Source organism: Mesoplodon densirostris, chromosome 4 (assembly GCF_025265405.1).
Source record: "Mesoplodon densirostris isolate mMesDen1 chromosome 4, mMesDen1 primary haplotype, whole genome shotgun sequence".
Taxonomy (NCBI): Eukaryota; Metazoa; Chordata; class Mammalia; order Artiodactyla; family Ziphiidae; genus Mesoplodon; species Mesoplodon densirostris.
In genome coordinates, this window is record NC_082664.1 from 95,752,426 (window position 1) to 95,774,159 (window position 21,734).

Here is a 21,734-nt window from a genome sequence, read left to right on the forward strand (position 1 = left end):
TTAAGACCCCCTGTTGTCAGTGTCTCTCCCTACACTCACCTAACTTTACTTCCCAATACTCCTTAGTATATGTCCTGCACTCCAGTCACCTCCCTGTTTATCTGTGCCTTTGCTCAATGGTGTCTGACTTCTGAAACACCCTGTCTCCTCTTGACCAACTATTGAATCCTACCCACTCCTTGCCACTTTGTGGCAAGCTTAGGACCGAGGTGATGGGAAAGACAGGAAGGACAAAGTCAGGGGCCTGCTGTTTTCCTATTTCTTTTATTATTTTGAAGTTTCCCTACCACATCCTGATTCCATCACACAGAAATGCTTTTCTGTAGCACCTACCCAGCCACAGGGATGCTCCATCAGCTTGACTGCCCCAGACCACCTAGCTCTGGGTGGAAGGAGCTTGTCATCTTGAGCTGGGTAGACTCTCTCTGTCTCACAAGTCAGAAAGGGAAAAAGCTGACACTGCTAATGTTTACTCGCTTGTTATTTCCTAGGAAAGACTCAAATCATTGCCGAGTTAATACACCAAGCTCTAGGATTTCTGAGAGATGGATGGTGGGTTTGTCAAAGGAGAGACTGCCAAATTGGGTCTCTGGAAAGAATCCAGTGTTCCATAAACCCTGTCTCTTTCCTTACCATAGAAAGAACCATAAAATGACAGAAAGGCAGAGGAGAGCTGCAGGCAGCAGAATGACTTAGAAGCACCATCCTGTGCTTCCTGAAAAACAGAAAATGCAGATGAAGACAAATCTCATCCACACACACCCCCTTTACTTCCTATGCAGGGTACTGCTTGATGAGAGAGCTGCACAGCAGATACTGGGGAGCTCTTTGGAAAAGTCTCCTGAAAGGGGTACAGTAAAGAGTAGGTGGTGCTCAGAGATTTCCTCACTGCCAATTTTTGACTGGGAAGGCTACGAGATGGGCAAAAATGGAGAGGAGAATGGTGAGTACCTCCTGTTCCTCCTGTTACCTTGAAGGGAAAAGGTGCACCAGTGTGTGGGGGGCAATTAACCCCTCTTCTTCTATTGGAAGTGGCATGAAAGTGGCTAATCTCCAGGTTATCAGGTGGACTGGGTAAGGCCACCTTCTCTACTTTGTGCAAGTTCTCTAGAGCTGAAAGAAAAGGATGGTGAAAGCAGTAGTTTTGAAGGTTCCCATCTTTATGACTTCAGCTGGAAGATGATGTGGATGAGAAGACGTACCTTAAAAATAACTTCCCCCAAACAAACAAACACATCTGCACGCACACACACACACACACACACGCACACACACACACACACATGAGAGAGAGGTGGGGGGAATGAGAGAGTGAAAAGGATAAAATTCAAAACAAATCTCCTTAGGCAGTTACATTAGTGTGATAATAATGACAATAATACTAATTGTTTTACACATGCCTAGTGATTTACATTTTACAAAGCTCCGGGGTACATTATTTAGCAGTATTCTTAGAACATAATCCAATCAGGTGATAAAAATAGCAGCTGCCATTTACTGAATGATTACCAGGAGGAACACCTTTCATGTGTTATTTAATCCTCACACCCCCTCCCCCACCTTGTACTATTGTTATCCCCATTTTACAGAAGGGGAAACTGAGGTTTAGAGATGTTAAGTAACTTGCCCGTCAGGTAGAGATTGAGACCTGGGTCTTTCTGATTCCAGAGTCCAGGCTCAGGACCTTAATAAGGTCTGTCTTATGGCAGGGCTTTTTCATAAGTTCAGGAAGGGGAGGGCACTGAGGAGGAAGCAGCCCTTCATCTTATCTCCCTGTGAGGTAGGTACACACAGACACACACATTAATACTCCGAGAGATCCCACTTCCTCTGCTGTGCTTCTCAGTTACAAACCCATCCAGCTTGCACAGATACAGGTCCACAGATGAATGTCATGTTATTACAGGGACAATGGTCCACTCCTATGGATAATTTAACCAGTATCTGAAGCTGCAACAGGCATTTCCATTTGATAGTATGCAGCCATAGCAAGACGATGAATTAGCAACTAGTTTTGAAGCTTTGTCACGAAGAATACTTTAAGACTGAAAATAATGAGGGAGACTGAATGCCATTTAGCAGAATGGCTTGTGACATTCAAATAAATGTTCAACCTGAGATTCAAGCACACAGAGGAAGAAGAAATGACTGTAGAAAACAGTAAGGCACAAACAAATGGTGACAGCTCAGAGAGCTGGCTGCCCTATTCTTCATCAGACCCATCTGACCTCAGGAGTCATAACTGCTGTTAATTGTGCAGAGGTCTTCTGACACAAACACACATGAACACCCTGGGATACTCCTTGCTGGGCAGGCTGTGGGGAGAAGCAACTGGACCCTTAAGAACTCCTTCCCTCCCCTGTCATCCAAGTACCAACTCTTCTGTCTCCTGCCACCCCCCCTTCCCCTCCCCTCCTCTTCAAAGCCTCCTTATCCTCCTCCCCTTCTCCATCAACCGGCATAAAAGATCTGAGGGTGAGAGCAGGGAGAGCATGTTAGTTCCTCGGATTTTGAGAGAGTAAAGTGTCAGTGTCAATGTACTCACTCCCCCTCCTTTTGAGCTCTAGAGATATACTTAGATAGACACAAAACACCCACTGGAACTTTTAAATGATGTGAAGAGATCCACAAGCCACCTGTGAAACAAAGTCTTGGTGCTTCACAGTCACAGGAACATACAGGTTCGAGAAGGGCTCATGTTTATTACTTATGTCCACACATCCCTACACCAAGCAGGTGGCCCTTGCACACACACAGGCATCTTGACGATGCCATCTTTCTTTTCCTCCATTCTCATCTCTTCCCACCCAGCTGTAGATGTTGACCACAGCTGCCCTGTGAGAGGCTGAGGGGTATGATGCAGTAAAAAGGGAGTCACTCCGCCCTTGGCTACTCCCTGGCTCTGATTCGTGGGTGAGCCACTTAGCCTTTCTGAACCTTTGTAAAATGGAGATAACAACCACCTGGCTAGGTGCTGTGAGGATAAAGGAGAATAATATACGTAGGGCCCTTGGTACAGCTCCTGGCGCTGTCCTGCCTGGTTCCTGAGCCTGCCTTCCTACACCCACGCCTGGGCTGATAGTGCCTCCGGTCACCGGGTCCCCACCCTCAGGACACTGGTCTGACACTGGGAAGATTGGGAACTAGTCCGGGCCCTCAGGTCTGTACCAGGAGGGTCCCAGCTCTCAGGTCACAGGTGTGCTGGCCAGGGCTAGCCTGCAGGGCCACGCGGGCACAGGGAGCCACGGTCACGTGGGAGGGCCATAGGTCTCCCGCCCGTGGACCTGCAGGCGGAGGGCAGAGCGGGCTGGTGGAGGGGGGCAGAGCCCGCGGATAAGTCGACCCAAGGCTGTGGGTGGCTTCCTCCTGTTGCTCAGTATTAGGGAGAGGCGGGGGAGGACATTCATTATTTCCTAAGTAAGCATCCACCCGTCGCTTCGATAACTATCGATTGTGAAAAGCTGGCGGCGCCCCTTAAAGGCGAAGCCGGGACCCCGCGCGCCGCCGCCGCGTCTGTCTTCCCGGACCCTTCGTGGGGACCTCCTCCGCGCATGCAGGGCAGCGATGGGCCAACGCTTCTGCATCGGCTCATCTAGCAGCTTCGGGAACTGCAACCACGAGCTGTGGTTTGACTCCTGCCCGCCCACCCCCGGGGGCCTTTCCTTTCCAGAGCGTCGTGTCACGCCCTCGGAGCGGGTCACCTGTTCCGCAGCGTCCCTGGCGCCCGGGGTTCGAGGACCCGGCCGGCGCTCGGAAAGTTATTTCCAAAAGCAGATAGACAGCAACCCTCGCTGCAGCAAACTACAGGACGCGGATTACTCGAACCCTGCCCCACCCCCACCCGCCCGGCGACCGGAGCCCGCTGCCGGAGTCCCGCAGCGCCGAGAGCCACCCGCAAATGCACCTACTCTCCCTCCAGCGCCCGAGTGCAATGGGGAGAAAGCCTCAAAGCAAACTCACGGCGCAGAGCCATCCCAGTCCCGGCCCGGAAGGGATCGGGCTGCTGGGGATTGGCCTCCCGCGTGGCCGCTCCGCCCGAGAAATACTCGCGATTTCCCGCCCCGGCCTCCCCTCCACTCTGCCCCAGCCTTCCCGGCTGGGCTGCTGCGACCCCTCGTACCTGCGGCGGTCCCGGGCTCGCCCTCGCTCTGCTCGCCAGAATCCGAATCCATGCTGCCGGCCGAGCGTCCACAGCCGCCCGCCCGTCCGCGGAGCGCACGGGACCGGCCGGCGTCCGGACTCGGGCTGCCGCGTCGCACTCCGGCCGGGCAATGCGCGGCGGCCGCGGCCAGGGGGCCGCTCGGCAGAGGCTAGCGCCGCCCGCGCCCCGTTCCCCGCTCCCCGAGCCCGCCGGCCGGTGCCTGCTTGCCAGGCGAGCGCGGGGCGGAGGGTGGGGCGCGCCGGGAGAGCGCGGGGAGGAGGGCGGGGAGGCGCGAGTGGGGAGGAGCAGGAGCGTCCGGCGCCCCGCGGGCTCCAGCCGCGGGTTAAATACCCGGGGGGCGGTGCCGCTCCTCCACCCGCGCCCCCATCGGGCGCCCGGAGCCCTGAACTTGTGGAGCCGGGCGAGGTCGTGTGAGTCGGCGAGGCTGAGCCCCTTCCCTTGGAGGTGGCCAAGTTTGGAGAAGTCTTAGGTGAAAAAGCGCCTCTACGCAAGTAGGAGAAGGGGAGGTTCAGAGTGGGCGTGCTGGGGCTGCCCGGGTTCGAGTCTAACTCCACAGTTCGGAGACCTTGGCCGAGTGACTTAACTTCTCTGTACCCGTTTCCTCACCTGGAAAATGGGGACAATCAGAGTTCCCTTTTGTCCGGGAGGTTGTGAGGGGAGTATATAAATCGTGCGTGTGAGGGGCCGAGAGCAGGGCCTGGAACTTAGCGAGGAAGTAAACGACGCGCGGAGGCAACGCTGACGCTGCTGGTTCTTCTCCCGGTGCGGGCGGGGGCGGGCAGGTTGGGCAAGCAGCTGTGGAGCGGGTTTCAGGACGGGGAGCCCTCGCGGGCGCCCCAGGCAGGACCGCCCTGCTGCCAGTCAAGGAGCCAGGCCTCTTCCAGGCCCCGACGCAGAGGCAAGAACGGATCGTAAAACCTTTACTTTGTCTTTAACACAGAGTGCTAAGCTTCCTCAATATCCCCTCCTTCCACTTTCTAAAAAAAAAAAAAAAAAGAGAGAGAGAGAGAGAGAGAAGCGGCTGTATATTTATTTAGCAATTAAGAGACTAAACTAGGGGGGAAATGCACGGAGCAGTAAGGCCTGAGGGGATCCTTTGTTGTTAATTCGTGATTATCCACGCAGTCTTATTTTCTCCCTGAATTATCAGCTCCAACACTTACATAACTTTAGGCCGGCTTCTCAACATACAAATTGTGGGCAGAGAATACAAACACACTTTACTGACCTGCGCAAAATGAAATTGGGAAGAGAAAAGTCTACCAAAAAGCACCGTTTATTGTTTCCTGTGTGCACCCATTTAATCTCTACAACGACCTAGTGAGGTATTTAGGTCGAATGATTTGAAAATGCTTTTTTGGAGGTAAAAAATGGTTGAAAGTTGGCAGTTTCGTAGAATTTAACCTATGTTGTTATCTCCATTTTGAGATGTGGAAGCTGAGTCTCAGAGTAGATAACTTTCCTGTGGTCTCAGGTCCAGTATGTGGGTGAGTTGGGCCTTGAAATCTGGTCTGATGTGCGGACCTGCTACTGACCGCTAGGGTATAGTGTCGCAAGTGTGTTTGGCCTCTTGGCTACCTGAAGTCTACCTCCTTTGGTGAAGGTATGGGCTTCTCAGAGTGCACATACAGCTCTCCTTTGTGTTCTCAGAAAACGTTTTTTGGATGGCCAAACTCATGGACTTTAGCTGGTAAAAGTTGGATGGATTGGAAGGGTCAGAAGAACCCCACGCTAGAAGCGTGATCTTGGGCAAATGGCTTGACCTCCCTCAGTTTCCTCAGGTGATGGCATCTCCTTCACAGGGTGGTTGTAAGGAAGTGAATGAAATAATGAGTGTGGAATCTAGTACCCAATGTCTGGCACACAGTTGATGTTTGATAAATGGAAAGAATGTTCTTAGATCTAATGGGTCCCATTTAGAAAAACAAAATATTTTAAAATCACATTTTTAAGTGAAAAGAAAATAGTAGCAGCAACATTTGGATAAAAGTTGACACTCAAAAAACAAATAGCTGGGATCATTTAAAAAGTTTGGCATCATAGCTTTGTAGTCTTGAGGAAAAACAACGATGATAGCGTCAGAGAACAGAGTGTATTGGATTGAAAAGTCATCCAGCTTCCTCTAAGAAGTTGTTGCCTAGGTTCAACAACAGGAAATGTGAAACTTTCACTTTTCGCTTAGACCTCCTTTCCTGGCACTTGATGGAAGCATTTTTGTTTTTGTTTGTTTGTGTGTTTGTTTTAATGGACAGGTGGTCTGGGTTGAAGACAGAAATACCACTGAGACCTCTGTGTATCTCAGAGAAAACAGGGAAGCTCACTACTGGAACTTGATCAACAGTAAACAAAGTACTGGGAGTGCAGTTCACGATACAGATATGTCCATCAGTCATCAGATCTTTACTGAGTACGAAGTACACTTTAGACCAGAGATAAAATTCTGTGGGCAGAGGGAGGGGGAGGGCTAGTCACAGTGCTCCTGAAAAGTCTATGGGGTGAGCCTTTAATAAACAACACCTATTCATTTATCTGTCCCTGTGTTCAGTCATAGAATATTTCTGCAAAAGGAGGCAGACGTAGAATGAAAAATTGAATGTGGAATTAAACAATGGAGAAGAGAGATCCAAACTAAATAAGATCTCCATTCCAATTTCCTATGATATTCAATCTGTTGTCATGGGATAACAAGACAAAGGGAAATGACTGCTGGCACGCATGTGTGTTGAATGAAGAACATTAGTGGAACATACCTTATCTGTCCTCCCAGTGTGGAAAAATCTGTGTAAGAGAAGGAAGTCCTTAAAATAGTATCCCACGGCCGTCACCCCCACGAAAACAGTGAAATCTGAGGTGGTGAATCTCCTTTACAAACCAATCCTAGTATATTTCTTTAAAAGAAAGAAAGAAAGAAAGAGAAAGCTCTTAGAAAAGAGGAAAGGACTTCTCTAATTCCTCTGTGTATTTTTAGAAGAATGGCATCGCTTTGCAGACTTGAATCTAGAGTCTGAGGATTATAAACTGCTTTCCTCAATGTTTCCACTACATCTTTTCAGCCTGGCTACTCTTCAGACACAAAAATTTCTCTTACTGGTCATTTCTTAGCTTCAGCTAATGAAATCAGTGGCTTTTTAAGGAAATTGTCTGTCTGGTGGGAAAAGCATATTTATTTGTAAGGCGTCAAGAAACAGATCATAAAATAGATCCATTTCTGCTAACACAATAATACTCCTTTGATCCAAGCCAGTGCTATGACTCATCTGCCTGTCTTCTCTTGTGGGATGGAAAGGGAGCTGTCTGCAACCTTCGGCAGACAGCCGGGAGAAGGGAGGGAGGGAGGTTCCTCTCACAAACCAGGGCTGTGGTTCTACTTCGAAAACCCACAGGGTTCTGGAACTGCTGTTTTTCTGGGCTGAAGTGGCCCTTGGTACTTCGGAATGAGATCTTGGCCAGGATAGCCCATTTTTAATAATTTGTCTCAAGGTGAATATTGGCACCAAGGAAACTTCTGCCCAGAGCCAAGGTGACCTCCATGGGGCTCTAGGCAAGCTGGACAGGGGGGTCTGAGCTGGCTTCGTGTCCATCTGGCAGAACAAGATGCTGGGAGACAGCCTTGAAAGAGGGGGCTTTTCCTATTTTTTTTCTCCTGGCTAGCAAAAATAAGTTTTATTGCCCCCCCACCTTATTTCAAAAGCAGTGCACATCACTGTAGAAAAAAATGGAAAGAAACAAGACAGAAGATTATAGCTAACAAAATAATTGCTATATCTATGCTGAGACATTAGGTTATCACGATTTTTTTTTTTTTTTTTTTTTTTGCGGTACGCGGGCCTCTCACTGTTGTGGCCTCTCTCGTTGTGGAGCACAGGCTCCGGACGCGCAGGCTCAGCGGCCGTGGCTCACGGGCCTAGCTGCTCCGCGGCATGTGGGATCTTTCCGGACTGGGGCACGAACCCGTGTCCCCTGCATCAGTAGGCAGACTCTTAACCACTGCGCCACCAAGGAAGCCCAGGTTATCAAGAATTTTAACGAGTGTGTTCCCTCTCGGCAGAGGGTGGGTTAGTTGAATTCATGCTTGAATTTATCAAGCATTGCTTGAGCCCAGAGGGCGTTCCTATAGGTTGAAGAGAGAAATGGAAAACATCCTTCTGCATTTTTTTGTGGGCAGTATGTCCTCTGCAAGGCCTATCCACATCCAGACACCTGGGGGAGGTAGGGGTGGGAGAGGCTGTCAATTTGGGCATCAGGCTGTTCTCCCAAGCTTTTAGCTTCTGCCCTCATGGGCTGCCTACAGGACAGCTTCCTGAGCAGTGAATGCAGTGATAGTGACTGTAAAGCACTGATTCAGAGGGAGAGGGAAATTGAGAAAGAAGGAAGAGGAAGAGAAAGAGGGAGAAAGAGGAAAACTCTATGGGCCCAATCCCTGTTGTGCTTTGGCTCAGCTTCCTATGGGGTTGTTTGTAAGCCTTTCAAATTGTCTTACAAACAGGACGAGGATCATAGGTTCAGCACCGCTGGGCGTCTCCCCAGTTGCCGCATATGGTGTCTTGGGTCCCCTGTGGCATTCACTCTGGGGCTGCAGGACGTGACTATGCTGTATTGGAGCTGTTCTTACAACCATCCACAGGGCTTGTATGTGGGCACCCTAAGTGAATGTTTTAGCTGTGCTCTATGTCTTTCCATCTTCCTGGATCCTTACACAGCTCTGTGGCATGGAAACGGTCAATTTATTCCTACTGGGGAGAAGAGGGACTCAAGACCCATGAGGCTCAAGCAGCAACTAGAGTCCTGACAGTTTAGGAAGATAAGAGAGTACTCAAAGGCTGGATAGGGGCAATATTGCTCCAGTTTTCAAAAGTAAGAAAGGAGTGGATTTCAGGAATACAGATTGGTGGCCTTTTTGCCACTCTCTAGCAAAAGTCTGGAACAAACAGGTTTATAGACGTTTAAAGAAGAAAGCGGTGATCACCAGCAGCCAACATGGGTTCATTGTCATGTCCCATTAAAATGACCACGTTAACTTTCTTTAAACAGGGTCATTAGGTGTATAAATCAAGATAATTTTATTCAACTTTGAGGCAGCAAGTATTAGTTAAGCCCCCTCTGTGCTTCAGGTGCAAAGTGAAGGGAACTGACTGCCACAGATATTACATGTTGTGATTTAAGTAAAGAATTTGATGAAGCCTTATGTAGAGAATGGACTTGAGGTCACAGGGAGGGGGAAGGGTAAGCTGGGACAAAGTGAAAGAGTAGCATTGACATATATACACTACCAAATGTAAGATAGATGGCTAATGGGAAGCAGCTGCATAGCACAGGGAGATCAGCTCAGTGCTTTGTGACCACCTAGAGGGATGGGATAGGGAGGGTGGGAGGGAGCCGCAAGAGGGAGGGGATATGGGGGTATATGTAATGTATAGCTGATTCACTTTGTTATACAGCAGAAACTAACACAACACTGTAAAGCAGTTATACTCCAATAAAGATGTTAAAAAAAGAATTTGATGAAGTCTTAACATAATTCCCTTGCTGTTAGGTAGATCTAGAACTCGTTGAACAACCCTACCCAGTGAGACTTGATTCATGGTTCTGAGTTAACTTGGAGGGAGGTCTCCAGTGGAGTGACACAGAGCTCTGTCTTGGCTCTGGTCTATTCTGTTTTGTTTTGGTTTTTTTTACTTTTTTTTAATCAGTGCTTTAGAGGATGAATTTGGTTGTGCTTATCAAATGTGTAGCTGCCCTGCTAGGACAGGTCAGGGAAGACTTGGAATCACATGGAAAAGGTATATGGGTCTTGACTATCCGTGAATTCCACGAGTCCACAGTGGGATAACAGCTGCATTGCTCCAATAAGGGCAGGAATAGTCCTCTGTATTTGAGCTGGTATTATGGACACCAGGGGTCTTGTGAACATCTGGTGCCACATTTGTTTGTTTGTTTGTTTGTTTGTTTGTTTTTTGCGGTATGTGGGTCTCTCACTGTTGTGGCCTCTCCCGTTGCGGAGCACAGGCTCTGGACGCGCAGGCTCAGCGGCCATGGCTCACGGGCCCAGCCGCTCCGCGGCATGTGGGATCTTCCCGGTCCAGGGCACGAACCCGGGTCCCCTGCATCGGCAGGCGGACTCTCAACCACTGCGCCACCAGGGAAGCCCTGGTGCCACATTTTAAGGAGACATACCAGGGAGCTCCCAGAGGAGGGGAACCAGAACAGTGAAGGAGGTTTGGAAAATATTCTGTATGAGGAGGTTTGAGTGTCAGGCTTGGGAAAGAAAGGAAACAAGACATGACCAGATGGATGTCCTCAAATGTGTGAAGACCTAGACTCAAGGCTGATACAGAACTGATAGATAGATGTTATAAGAAAGCAGAATTTGGATCTAGGGCCAGTCTCGGCCTGCTGGTCCTCAGATCCATCCGTGCCCTTTCTCTGCTCTGTATGGAGGAAGGGCTGACCCTTGCAGGCTGCGTTTGCTATCCTGTAAGCTAGGTGCCAGCTGGATCCAGCCAATGTGAGGCACTGGCAGAAGATTGGAGGCCAGGGCAAGGGAGAGCCAGGATATTCTCTTCAACCCTCTGTCCCTCAGTAGTGTGATAGTGGCTGCATCTCCTCCGTGGCTCCAACTCCTTCCAGATGGACCCACTGTAGTTCCAGCTTCCATCAGGTGACCATGGCTTCTGGGTTCCAGTAACAGCACCTCCTCCCTTGTGTCCCTCCAGCCCAGGGTGGCAGTGGCTTCCTGCTGTTGCTAATATCTAGGTTGCATTACTGTCCTCTGGGTTCTCAGCTTTTCTGTCACCTCATTAGTTGGTTCCCTGTGTTACTCTTTTGAAAATTATATATTTTCAGAGGTAGGATTAGAACTCAAGGCTCCTGACCCGAGATCAGCACTCTTTTCATTTCACGTTGGCTCTCTCCTCCTGCATATATCTTTATTAACTATCCACTCATGGATTATATTAATCACTCTTTTGATCTATAGGAGGGAAAATTGAGTCTCCTAAATCCTTTTTAAAAAAATTCTCTTATGATTATGTGACAACCTAGTTGAATAATGCTTACTCGCTAGTTATTTTACAGAACAAATACTGCTCGCCAAGTGTTACTGGAACCTTTTTTTCCTCCCTTCAAAGCATTTTTTACTTAGAAAAGCTAAATACATGCTCCAATCTGGAATATTCCATTTATGTAAGTCTCTGATTTCATAATGTCTATGTTGAATCAAGAGCTGTAGAAAAGGGAAGGAATGCTCGAGGTCACTAATCCCATCACTTTAGATATAAAGAAACAGGTTCAGAAAGATGGAGTGGCTTGCCCAACATTAGGGGCAGAAGTGGGGCTAGAACCCAGGTCTCAGGCCTGAGTTCAGGATACCCTTCATACTGCCATGCTCCCATAAGGGAGCTCCAGTGATCCTTTATGGGAGCATGGCAGTATGAGTTTACTGTTTACTCTCCTTCACTACATCCAGTTTTCCATCTGCTTCTGCCTTCGGTTCCCAAAGCTCTTCCCCAATGCCGATCTTTCCCCTCTTTTCAACTCCTGCTTACCAGGAGTTTTAGTAGCCCATCTCCACTTGGAATGGAATTATCAAAAGCAGGACTTGACCAACCCCTCTTTTAAATTTCTTTATCTCATCAACAACTTCCTTCAGTTCCCTACCTTTCCCTCCTTTCTCCTCCCCTCCCCTTCTTTTCTGGATTTTCAGACTTTCCATTCTTCTCTCTTCTCAAGCCAACATTTTCTTTCCCACCAAGTCTTCTCTTGGCATTGTCCTTTAATTGATCCCTCTCTTTTGTGTTCAAAGCCAATCTGCCCGGGCTTCCCTGGTGGCGCAGTGGTTGAGAGTCCGCCTGCCGATGCAGGGGACACGGGTTCGTGCCCTGGTCTGGGAAGATCCCACATGCCGCCGAGTGGCTGGGCCCATGAGCCATGGCCGCTGAGCCTGCGCGTCCGGAGCCTGTGCTCCGCAACGGGAGAGGCTCCGCAGTGCGAGGCCCGTGTACCGCAAAAAAAAAAAAAAAAAAAAAAAAAGCCAATCTGCCCAATTGAAGCCATCAACACTTCTAAGGGAGGAATCTTTCAAACACTGGATCTGATTCCTGGTTGCCATAAACCTTTGATTATTCTCTGAGGAAAGCCATAAATTAATGTCATCTCTTGGCAGGACTCCTGGGACTATCCAGATTACTTCCCTGGCCTCTTGATTGTGGATGTGATCATCTTAACACCTCAAACACTATGGCATAGATGGGAAATCCTCCCATAGCCAAGAATATAACATTTATTTTAGGTCAAACCATTAACACGTATCATCCCATGGGAATTTCCAGTGTTTCAACAACTTTCTCTTTTGGCTGTCAGTATCAATCTTAGCTGGTTTTTAAATCTTTCCAAATTTGTGTTATCTAGACATTCATGAGTGGTTAGATTTATTGAAGCTCTTTCAGGATAACATCATTACAATATAATATTTGAGTCACAGTGACCTTGTTCAACTGAACTAATCGTACCCCTAGACAGACACATTGACACCATATTTCCAGTTGGCTTAATTATATTCTTCTATCCTTCCAAATTTTGTGTTACTTTCTTCCAATGTGGATTTTGTCAAGTCACATACTTAAGAATCCAGGAACTCAGTTCACCCTTCACATTCCTGTAGCTCACACTTTCATTTCTCTTGATGAAGTTGTTAAGTCCAAGGATCAAGTATTGGATTTCTGTCCCAGAAAACAAGTGTGGGGGACACCCACCTCCTTCCTTAGTCCAGGTGATAGTGCTGCAAGAGTTAGCAGGAATGGAGAGTGGCCCAGAGGAAAGAGGGCAGCCTTGGACACCAGGATCTGAACTGCATCATGTTCTCCTCTCCTAGATAGAGTGGAGGGTGGGTCATAGCAATGCTAACTCTCAGTTCCAAATAATCACATCTTTCCAAAATCTCCGTAGTTACCCAAGGTGCCAACAGCCTCCCAGTTCCCCAGACTTGTAATCTTCATATTAGTTCTGTGATTTTTTTGGGTCTTACTTCCACTGTGGCGTTCACTGTTCTATCAAATTCTAATGCTATTTCTTATACAAGTGTCTTGATTTTACCCTTTCCTTTCCAAATCCACAGTCTCCCTCCTCCCAGCTCTTCACCTGTATCTTGATTGCTGCAGCAACACTTCTCCAGCGTTGCCCAAATCTCCCTACACCCAAGCCAGAGCTCAGGCTCCCTCAACCATCACTCTTTTTCACTTGAGAACTTGTGTCTTTACCATCTTTCTCTGTTCCCTATGCACAGGAGAGCCTTGACTGTGTATCAAAACAATGATGGGTTTATCCCGGTCCATCCCATTTCAGTCTCTCCCTGCTTCCTGCCTTAATTTCTCTGGCTCTCTGTTTGCTGCAGCTCCATCCCTGATGTGTGGGCTCCTCCCACTGCCTTCCCCTAGCACAAGGCCTGTCTCCTTCCTGCCAGCCTGGATGCTGTGCTGTGATAGTTGTAGGTTTTGACTCTCTGGCTTGGCCTCAGGCCCTTGTCCCCAGAATTATCCTCTAGGGAACTTGGGGCCAGTATGCCCTGGTGTTCCTGGAACCCACATCTTCTTCTTGGCTTTGCTTCTGGACCACTAAGTGTTGGGTAATTTCTGGCATGTTGGAGTGAAGACACCTGGATTTTTGTCCTGGCTGTTCATGAACTCAATGTGTGAGTTTAAATAAGTCAGGGCTGTGTGCCCCAGCCCTCTTCAGATGCCAGTTCTGAGGACTTTCAGCTTGTCATCTTGCATACCTTGAACATATCCCACCCTTCCCTGCTAATGCCTGAGTCTGTCCTGACCAATTCCCTTTCCCCCCACAAGATGAGGAGGGGGATGAGTCTTGTTTGTAACCTGGCATTCAGCATACCCTGGGTCCCTGCTTATTCACTGACCCACAGTTTCTCCCTTGGATCTGTCCCACAGACTGTATAAACCAGTGTGCTTTGGTCTTGCCTCAGTTTCCCCATTTGCACTCACGTGTTCTTCTTGGGGTGGTGGCCCCACTTTCGACACCGACTCTGAGGTCTGGCCATTTCCTATTACTTGAGGTAGCATAAGCAAGGCAGTTTTCATCTCTAGAGAGTTTGCCCAGTACAAGCTACTCTTTGTAGACTCTTACTTTGCTTCAAAAATTAATTTGATTGGATATTTTTGAATGGCCAAATTTTTTTTTTTGGATTATCAGTTGTCTTACAGCACCTTTTAAGAATATAACCAAGAACCAGGAGAAGTCAGAAAGTAAAAACCCTTGAGCTATCAGAAAAGTAAAAGCTATCTTTTAGTCAGAGAAGAGTCCCTTAGACTCTCACTCATAGTCTAGCTTTTCAAATTCTGTCAGGTGTGAGGACAAGAGGGAGGGGTGGAGCAGCCGCTCCAGGCAGCACTGGAGCCAGAGTGGAGGAGCTTCTGTCCTCCCCCACATCCCCGGGGTGTTCACCTTCCCCTATGTCCTGGTGGCTTCCCGCTGCAAACACCTGCAGGGTTCTGGGAGCGCCGGGGAACTAATGGCAGCAGCCTTCAAAGAATGGTGGACAGAATTTAGGAATAAAATCTAGGTTTCCACCCCTTGTGTGGGACAGCTCTACACAGTCTTGTAGAGGCCCCAGCTGCCCACAAGGGTAAGTAAGTTCCACCTGTAATCTATGCACCTGTATGGGCTGCTTTCCCTTTCCTGTCACTCTCCCAGCCCCCTGCTGGAGCTTCCTGGAATTACCACTCTAACAAAAAACTTGTTAAATCCTTAAATCTTTATCTCAGGGTCCATGTCTCAGGAAGCTATCCTAAATCACATGTCAAGCAAAAAGGCCGAGACATGAAGGAAAGAGAAACTAGAAGAACGGTGAAAAGGCAGAGACAAGAACTAAAGTATCGGGGCCCTGAGCTCATCTAGCAGGGACCATTGGGATGAGGGTATGTGACATAATTATTGCCACACTGAAGGCTATAGTGGTGATCTGGGGATAGTGTATTCTCTCCTAGAGGCCTGGGAAATAAGTACAACATTTTAGAAAGGTTTCTGCCTGAAGGAGTAAAAATAGGTTGGGATGCTGAAAGGAATAATTCATTGGCTCTCTAGAAGCTTGAGTTTCTTGGATGCCCCTTTCCCTGATAGCTAGGATTTAACTGGGTTTTCAGTTGAGCTAAAATTATTGCTTTCAAGCTTCAAAGCTCCTGGTTCCCACAGTTTGATTCTTTGAGATTTGTATTCTTCATGTTTTTCATAGTGTTCATTTTTATCCCTTTTCATCTCCTGTTTGTATAATGGAGTTCTCTTTTTAAAGTCTGCCTTCCCACAGAAGCCCCTTTCCCTCCTTGGTCATTCCAACGGCCCTTCTTGTGCATCATTATCTCATTCTTGTGATATGGGGATCATCTCTGTGTTCAGTATTCCAAGGGCCAGTGTACTGAGATTTGTACTTCTGTTTTGTTTCCAATCCAAATTGATTATTTTTTTGCAGTTTTCATCCAGATGTTTGATATCATGTAAACACAGCTTGAAAGTGTTCCTGAACTGCTTACAGATGTACACCAGTGAAATCCTTTCCAAATTATATATAATGATGCTCTATTTATATCTGTGTCATAGTCTCTGGCTTGAGTTTTAGCTATAAGACTAAATTGGAAAGAAAGTGAAAAATTCACATGTGTGGGTGATTTGTCTACTTGAGTAAAGATTTCGGATTATTTGGAAATATTCAGGAATTGACATCATTTTCCACTGAATGCTGGCATATCTGTAGCCATGGTGCTCTGAACTGAATGTTTGTGCCCCCATTCGTATGTTGAAGCCCTAAGCCCCACTGTGATGGTATTTGGAGATGAGTTCTTTGGGAGGTGATTAGGGTTAGATGAGGTCATAAAAGTGGGGCCCTTATAATGGGATGAGCGTCCTTATAGGAAGAGATATCAGAGGGCTTTCTCTCTCTCTCTCCCCACCACCTCTTTCTCTCCCTGTGCTCACATAAAGAAGGGGTCATGTGAACACATAGTGAGAAGGTGGCCATCTGCAACCCAAGAAGAGAACTCTCACCAGAACCTGACAATGCTGGAACTTTGATCGTAGACTTCTGGCCTCCAGACCTGTGAGTAAATAGGATTTCTGTGGTTGAAGCACCCAGTCTATGGTATTTTGTTATGGGGCCTGAGCAGAATAATACACATGGGGACCCAGATCTGTTGATCCCTTTAGTGTATGGTCACTGTGCCTCTCAAACCTGCTCTATACAATTTAGACCAAGCCGAGACCTCCTTGCTTGGTGTTTGGCATCAAAAAGACACCCTCTAAGCCCTTAATCCTAGATCTACTTAATTCTTCTCAAAGGCTTGGTTGCAGGTACAGTATTTATGGGTGATTGCATAAAGGATATTATAGCATATTGTATTTTTTAAAGATGGCAGCAACAATATCTCCCATCCACATACTTTTCTGCAATGTGACCTTGACAGGTCTCCTACCAAGAAGTGGGGTCTTTGTCCTCTCCCCAAAATCTGGGTGGGCTTGTGACTTGTTTGTAACCAACTGAATGCAGTGAAAGGGACTTTGTATCCTTCTGAGGTAGGCAAGAAGTATGCAAAGTATATAGCTTCTGTCTGGCTCTCTGGGACACTCAGAGCCCTTCAGAGCCCTGAACTGGCATGTAAGAATTCCAACTACATTGAGGACTCCATGCAAGGAATCGTGGACCATGTGAAGAGGCCATGTGTGAGCCCTCCTGTTCCAGCCAACAGCCAGATCAACCACCAGACATGTAAGTGAAGATGCCTCCATCTGCCAGCTTTTGAGTTGCCACTAGATGAGTCCCCAACATTGTGGAGCAGAAGCAAGCTATCTGTGTTGTAGCCTGCCCAAATTTCTGGCCCACAAAATTGTAAGCAAAATAATTTTTTTTTTTTTTTTTTTGCGGTACACAGGCCTCTCACTGTTGTGGCCTCTCCCGTTGCGGAGCACAGGCTCCAGATGCGCAGGCTCAGCGGCCATGGCTCACGGGCCTAGCTGCTCTGCGGCATGTGGGATCTTCCCAGACTGGGGCACAAACCCGTGTTCCCTGCATCGGCAGGCAGATTCTCAACCACTGAGCCACCAGGGAAGCCCAAAATAAAATATTTTTAAGTCATCTTAAAAACTTAAGTCATAATTTTGTTATGCATCTACAGTAACTGAAAGGGATATGCACTTCATTTGATTCCTGTGAGTAAAATCCCATCTGTGGATCAAGCCAGACCAACAGAAACCCACCTTGTTTGGATCATTGAGTAGCCCTCAGGTGTGGTGCCCTGGTTTGTACCATCAGGCAGGATCAGAGGCAGTTGTTCTGTAGAGATTCTGTTGAGGATGGGACAGAGTTCACTTAGAGCTTAGTGCAGGAAAAATTGTGTTTCCTGGAAGCAATTGGTATCTTGCAAACACTATGCATCTTATTATTGCTCAGCTTTCCCTCTTTGCTTTGGCTTCTAGGAAGCTCAGGATTAACTCTGTGACCAACCTGTAACAACTAATCTTATCTCTTTGTATCCTGCTGTATCTATTTTTGTTAGTCCCTCAAAATACTTTTGGAGTAAGGTGGGGTATAAATGGATTAACGTGGGAATGAATGTCCCTCAAATCACTCTAGTATTTGAGAGTGTTATTAGATTGAGCTAGTTCTAACATATAGCTTTATTATAACTTTATTAAAAACCAAACGTATCTTACATATCAAACATATCTAAAACAAAAATACAAGAAGCTAGAAGGTGCCATCTAGTCCAGAAGTTAAAAGAAATAATAATCCACTATAGAGTAATATAACATCATTTAGTAAGCTAAACAATGAGGCGTTTCAACAGGGAAAGTATATTTATTGAGCATCCACTAGCTCCCAGGCATTTTCTAGATCCTTTATTTACGTAAGTGCATTTAATCATGTTTAATCCTGATAGCGCCATGGACATAAGGTTATCTTATGTTGCAAATGAAAAAAATGAGGCTCAGAGAGGTTAATAAGCTTGTCCCAGTCACACAGCTAAGTGAGAGAGCTACGGTTCAGACTCCATGACCTTTCCAGTTATGGTGGGATTGATGACAGCTTTGATGTGCACATAAATTAGAATACTTCTCCTGGCAAAAATCAAACACTGTTCAAGTGCAGATGAATCTGTTTCATGGGGATGGGGCTTTGTTGCAACTTGTCATGGTGGAGGAGGGATCCAGGGCCCTGGGGTGCAGCAGGCAAGGAAGGCTGAGCCGCTGCAGGAGAGGAAGCAGTGACATGACCCCAAGGGACAGCCTTTTACACAGTCCCCACTTTCTGAGCCCACACTTTCAGAATGGGTGTTTTGTTTTCTTTTTCCCCTTCCATGTTATCACCACCACACCCCACCCTCCACAGGATAATATCATTACTTCTTCAAGGAGGCTCCCTGGAAAACCTCTCAGATGTTGGCCACACCTGTGGGTGAGGTTTCTGTCACATGCACCAGTGTGAGAGCCTGCATGTTTCTGGGCACTGTCACACAGAGAGGCGTTTGCCATTTCTCCTCACATATGGATGGACCCTGAAGAAATGTGTTCTTGGTACCGAAATAATTCCTCTCAATGGATTCAGCCACGAGATCAGGCAAGTGTCGTGACCATGGGCTTCTGGGTGGGGCCTGGACCTTCTTGCATTTTGCGTCAAGAATTGTTCAGTAATGATATCCTGCTTGCTGCGTCCTTTGCCAGCCAGTGATTTTAACCACCAGAGAAAAGAAAGCCTGACCTGTGGGCAAGAACTCCATCCAAGCCCTAGCCACATGCTGTCATTTATCTGGGTAATGCCATGGAAACTATGACTTAAATTCTCTCATCTCTTTAATGGCGTGTCTGCATAAATGACCCTTTGGTTGCTATTGGAGTTAGCCTTTAAGGCATGAGGTGACATGCAATTTGGGGCAGCCTTCTCCCCTGTTGGCCATGGTGCCTGAAGTCCCACCATCAGGGATTCAGGCCACTGAATCAAGAGGAAGCTTTCAGTGTACAAGAGCCTCCCAATAAAAACGTCCCTGGATGGATACTTGAAGCAGGTATAGGGAAGCCCCAAGCTGAGCTGCTGCCTTCCTTATGCTTAGCCCCTCCTCCCTGTTCCCAAGGCAACAGTAATTGGTACATACGACATTCATTAGGCCATATGTACTCAATCCTGGTCAGTTCTGGAGCCAATTCAGTATGTTAGTGACCTTTACCTACCAGCAGATGGGGTTTGGCAGTTCACCCACTCATGCATTCATTCATCCAGTTTTTATTGAGCAGCTACATGCTCAGGTGTTAGACATTTGGCTGGACTCTGGGGATACCGGAGTGAGCACCGGTCCCTGCCATCATGGGGCATTCATTATGGTATAGGAGGTAGACAAGGTCACCAATAAATGTGTCATGGGTTGGATGGCAGTGAGCACTGTGAAGAAAATAAGGGGCCAGAGAGTGATAGGAATGGGGAAAGATGTGTGTGATATTTCACATGGGCAGACAGCAAAGTTCTCTTGGATGAAGTGACAATTGGACAGAAGCTGTATGCAGTGAACCAGCTAGTGAGCTAGCGACATGGGGAAGGGCATCCCAGGCAGAGAGGCACAGGGTGTGCTGGAGGACCATCAGGGAGCCTGGGGGCTGGGGGAGGCATGGGGAGGTGGTCAGTGAGGAGGACAGAGAGGGAGGTGGGCAGGAGCATTTACTCCTCATTCCTTGTCCGAGTGCCTAGAAGGCTTGGGGTAAACCCTGGTAGCAGCACTCGCCAAGCTGCAGCCTCTGTCCCAGAGAGCCAGGGAGCTTCATCCAGAGTTCCAGTTTACCTGGAGGAGGCCTTAGAAACTGCCTGCCAATTCCCCTGGGAATTCAAGTCCCCAGTTGAACTGGGGAACTGTAACCCCACCCCTCCCCTCTGCATTGGCAAGTACCATCCCTCTGCAGGCTCCTGTACCCTACCCCCACCATGGTCCCTACAACCTTCACTTGGCCACCCCCCATTCCCCCACCCCTGAAACCAGGGTGGGAGCAGGCCACCTTGCAGGTTGGTTCTTCGTAACCCCAGCCCTGCCTCGTATAGGCTTCTGTGCCACCCACTGTGTTCCTAGCCAGTCCTCCCACCCCATTTCTGAGGCTGGCCTGTTTGCACAGAATCACTGCTGGGGAAAAGAGCTATGAGAGGGCTTGCGGACAAACACCTTCCACATTGTGATTTTGTCCAAGGCTCACCCTGGGTAAGCCTCTCCTACTGTTGGGAAATTCACTGAGTGCTTGGTGTGTGCTAGGCACTGTGCTTTACATGTGTCAAGATTTCCCAGAGAGATAGGTATTACTAAATTTTATCCCCATTTTACAGATGGGAAAATGGAGTCTCAGAAAAGCTAAATCATTTGCTGACGGTCACACAGCTGGTAAGTGGTGAAGTTTTGGTTGAAACCCAAATCAACCATAAAAACAATAAGAGTTGAATGTATTCAGAAAGACGTTTTGAATTGAGAATTGTAGCAGGGACAGCTCTGCCGCTCCAAGCATGGAGGAGCTGATCCATATATCTTGCCTGCACTGTTTGCCCACCAAGAATGAGGATCCTGGAAACTCTCCTGCCATTCCTCACCAGTGATGGCTCTGCTATGCCAGTATCCAAAATGATGCTGCCCCTCTGGCCTGGAGTTCCCTGATTGCAAAGAGAAAAATGTCTGCATTTGTAGTACTTCCCCTGATGCATAAATGTTCTCTTTCCTGGCCCTAATGCCTGGCCTCTTACATCAAACATTCGCCTTCTGGGTACCAAGGATTGGGAACACAAAGCTAATTATGGCTCAGTCCCTGCTGTCACGGGCACCCCAAAGAGAGGACCTTTTGAGATGGCTGCCTCCTGTCCCTGTTTTCCTGAGGAAAAGCCCACGCTGCTGCCTTTCCCCACAATTCCATTCAGATCTGTATGTTTTTATTGAGCACCTATTACCTGTGAGGTTTGGTCTTGTGCCTGCTTAGTGAGAAATGAGACCGTCTCAATCTTAAGTAATCAATAAGCTAGATTGAGGGTGGGGGGAGAAGCAGGGTACATGGAAGACAGTTACCCAAAAAACTCTACTAGTAAGCAGAACAGAGCCTTCTTCTTGCTTAGCTGTATGCTTAAACACAAAACAAAATAAAAATTAAAGACAATGTTATTTCAACAAAATGAGCCTGAAATGAAAATGTACATGATGTGAAAATTTTTTCATAGAACATTCAAACTGCAAATTATTTTTCAGTAAACTGTTTTTTTTTTTTTTTTGGAAAACTTCCATATTTACCTCACATTGTTTTTTTTTTGCTGTACACGGGCCTCTCACCGCTGTGGCCTCTCCGGCTGCGGAGCACAGGCTCCGGACGCTCAGGCTCAGTGGCCATGGCTCACAGGCCCAGCCGTTCTGTGGCATGTGGGATCTTCCCGGACCGGGGCACGAACCCGTGTCCCCTGCATCAGCAGGTGGACTCTCAACCACTGGGCCACCAGGGAAGCCCCCTCACATTGTTTTATGAGAGATTTTCAGGAGATTCTGAAGCTTCCGTGCAATTGTTTAAGTCT

General features: G+C 47.6%; 1 protein-coding gene across 1 annotated transcript in view; it reads right to left on the reverse strand.

The window, feature by feature from the left end:
* The window catches only part of TNFAIP8L3 (TNF alpha induced protein 8 like 3), a 41,098-nt gene extending 36,844 nt beyond the window's left edge, over window positions 1–4,254 (reverse strand). The window contains exon 1 of the mRNA XM_060098374.1: window positions 4,121–4,254. Within this exon, the coding sequence (XP_059954357.1) occupies window positions 4,121–4,172 (52 nt within the window). The 5' untranslated portion in view covers window positions 4,173–4,254. The remainder of the gene's footprint in view (window positions 1–4,120) is intronic.
* Between the last annotated feature and the right edge of the window lie 17,480 nt (window positions 4,255–21,734).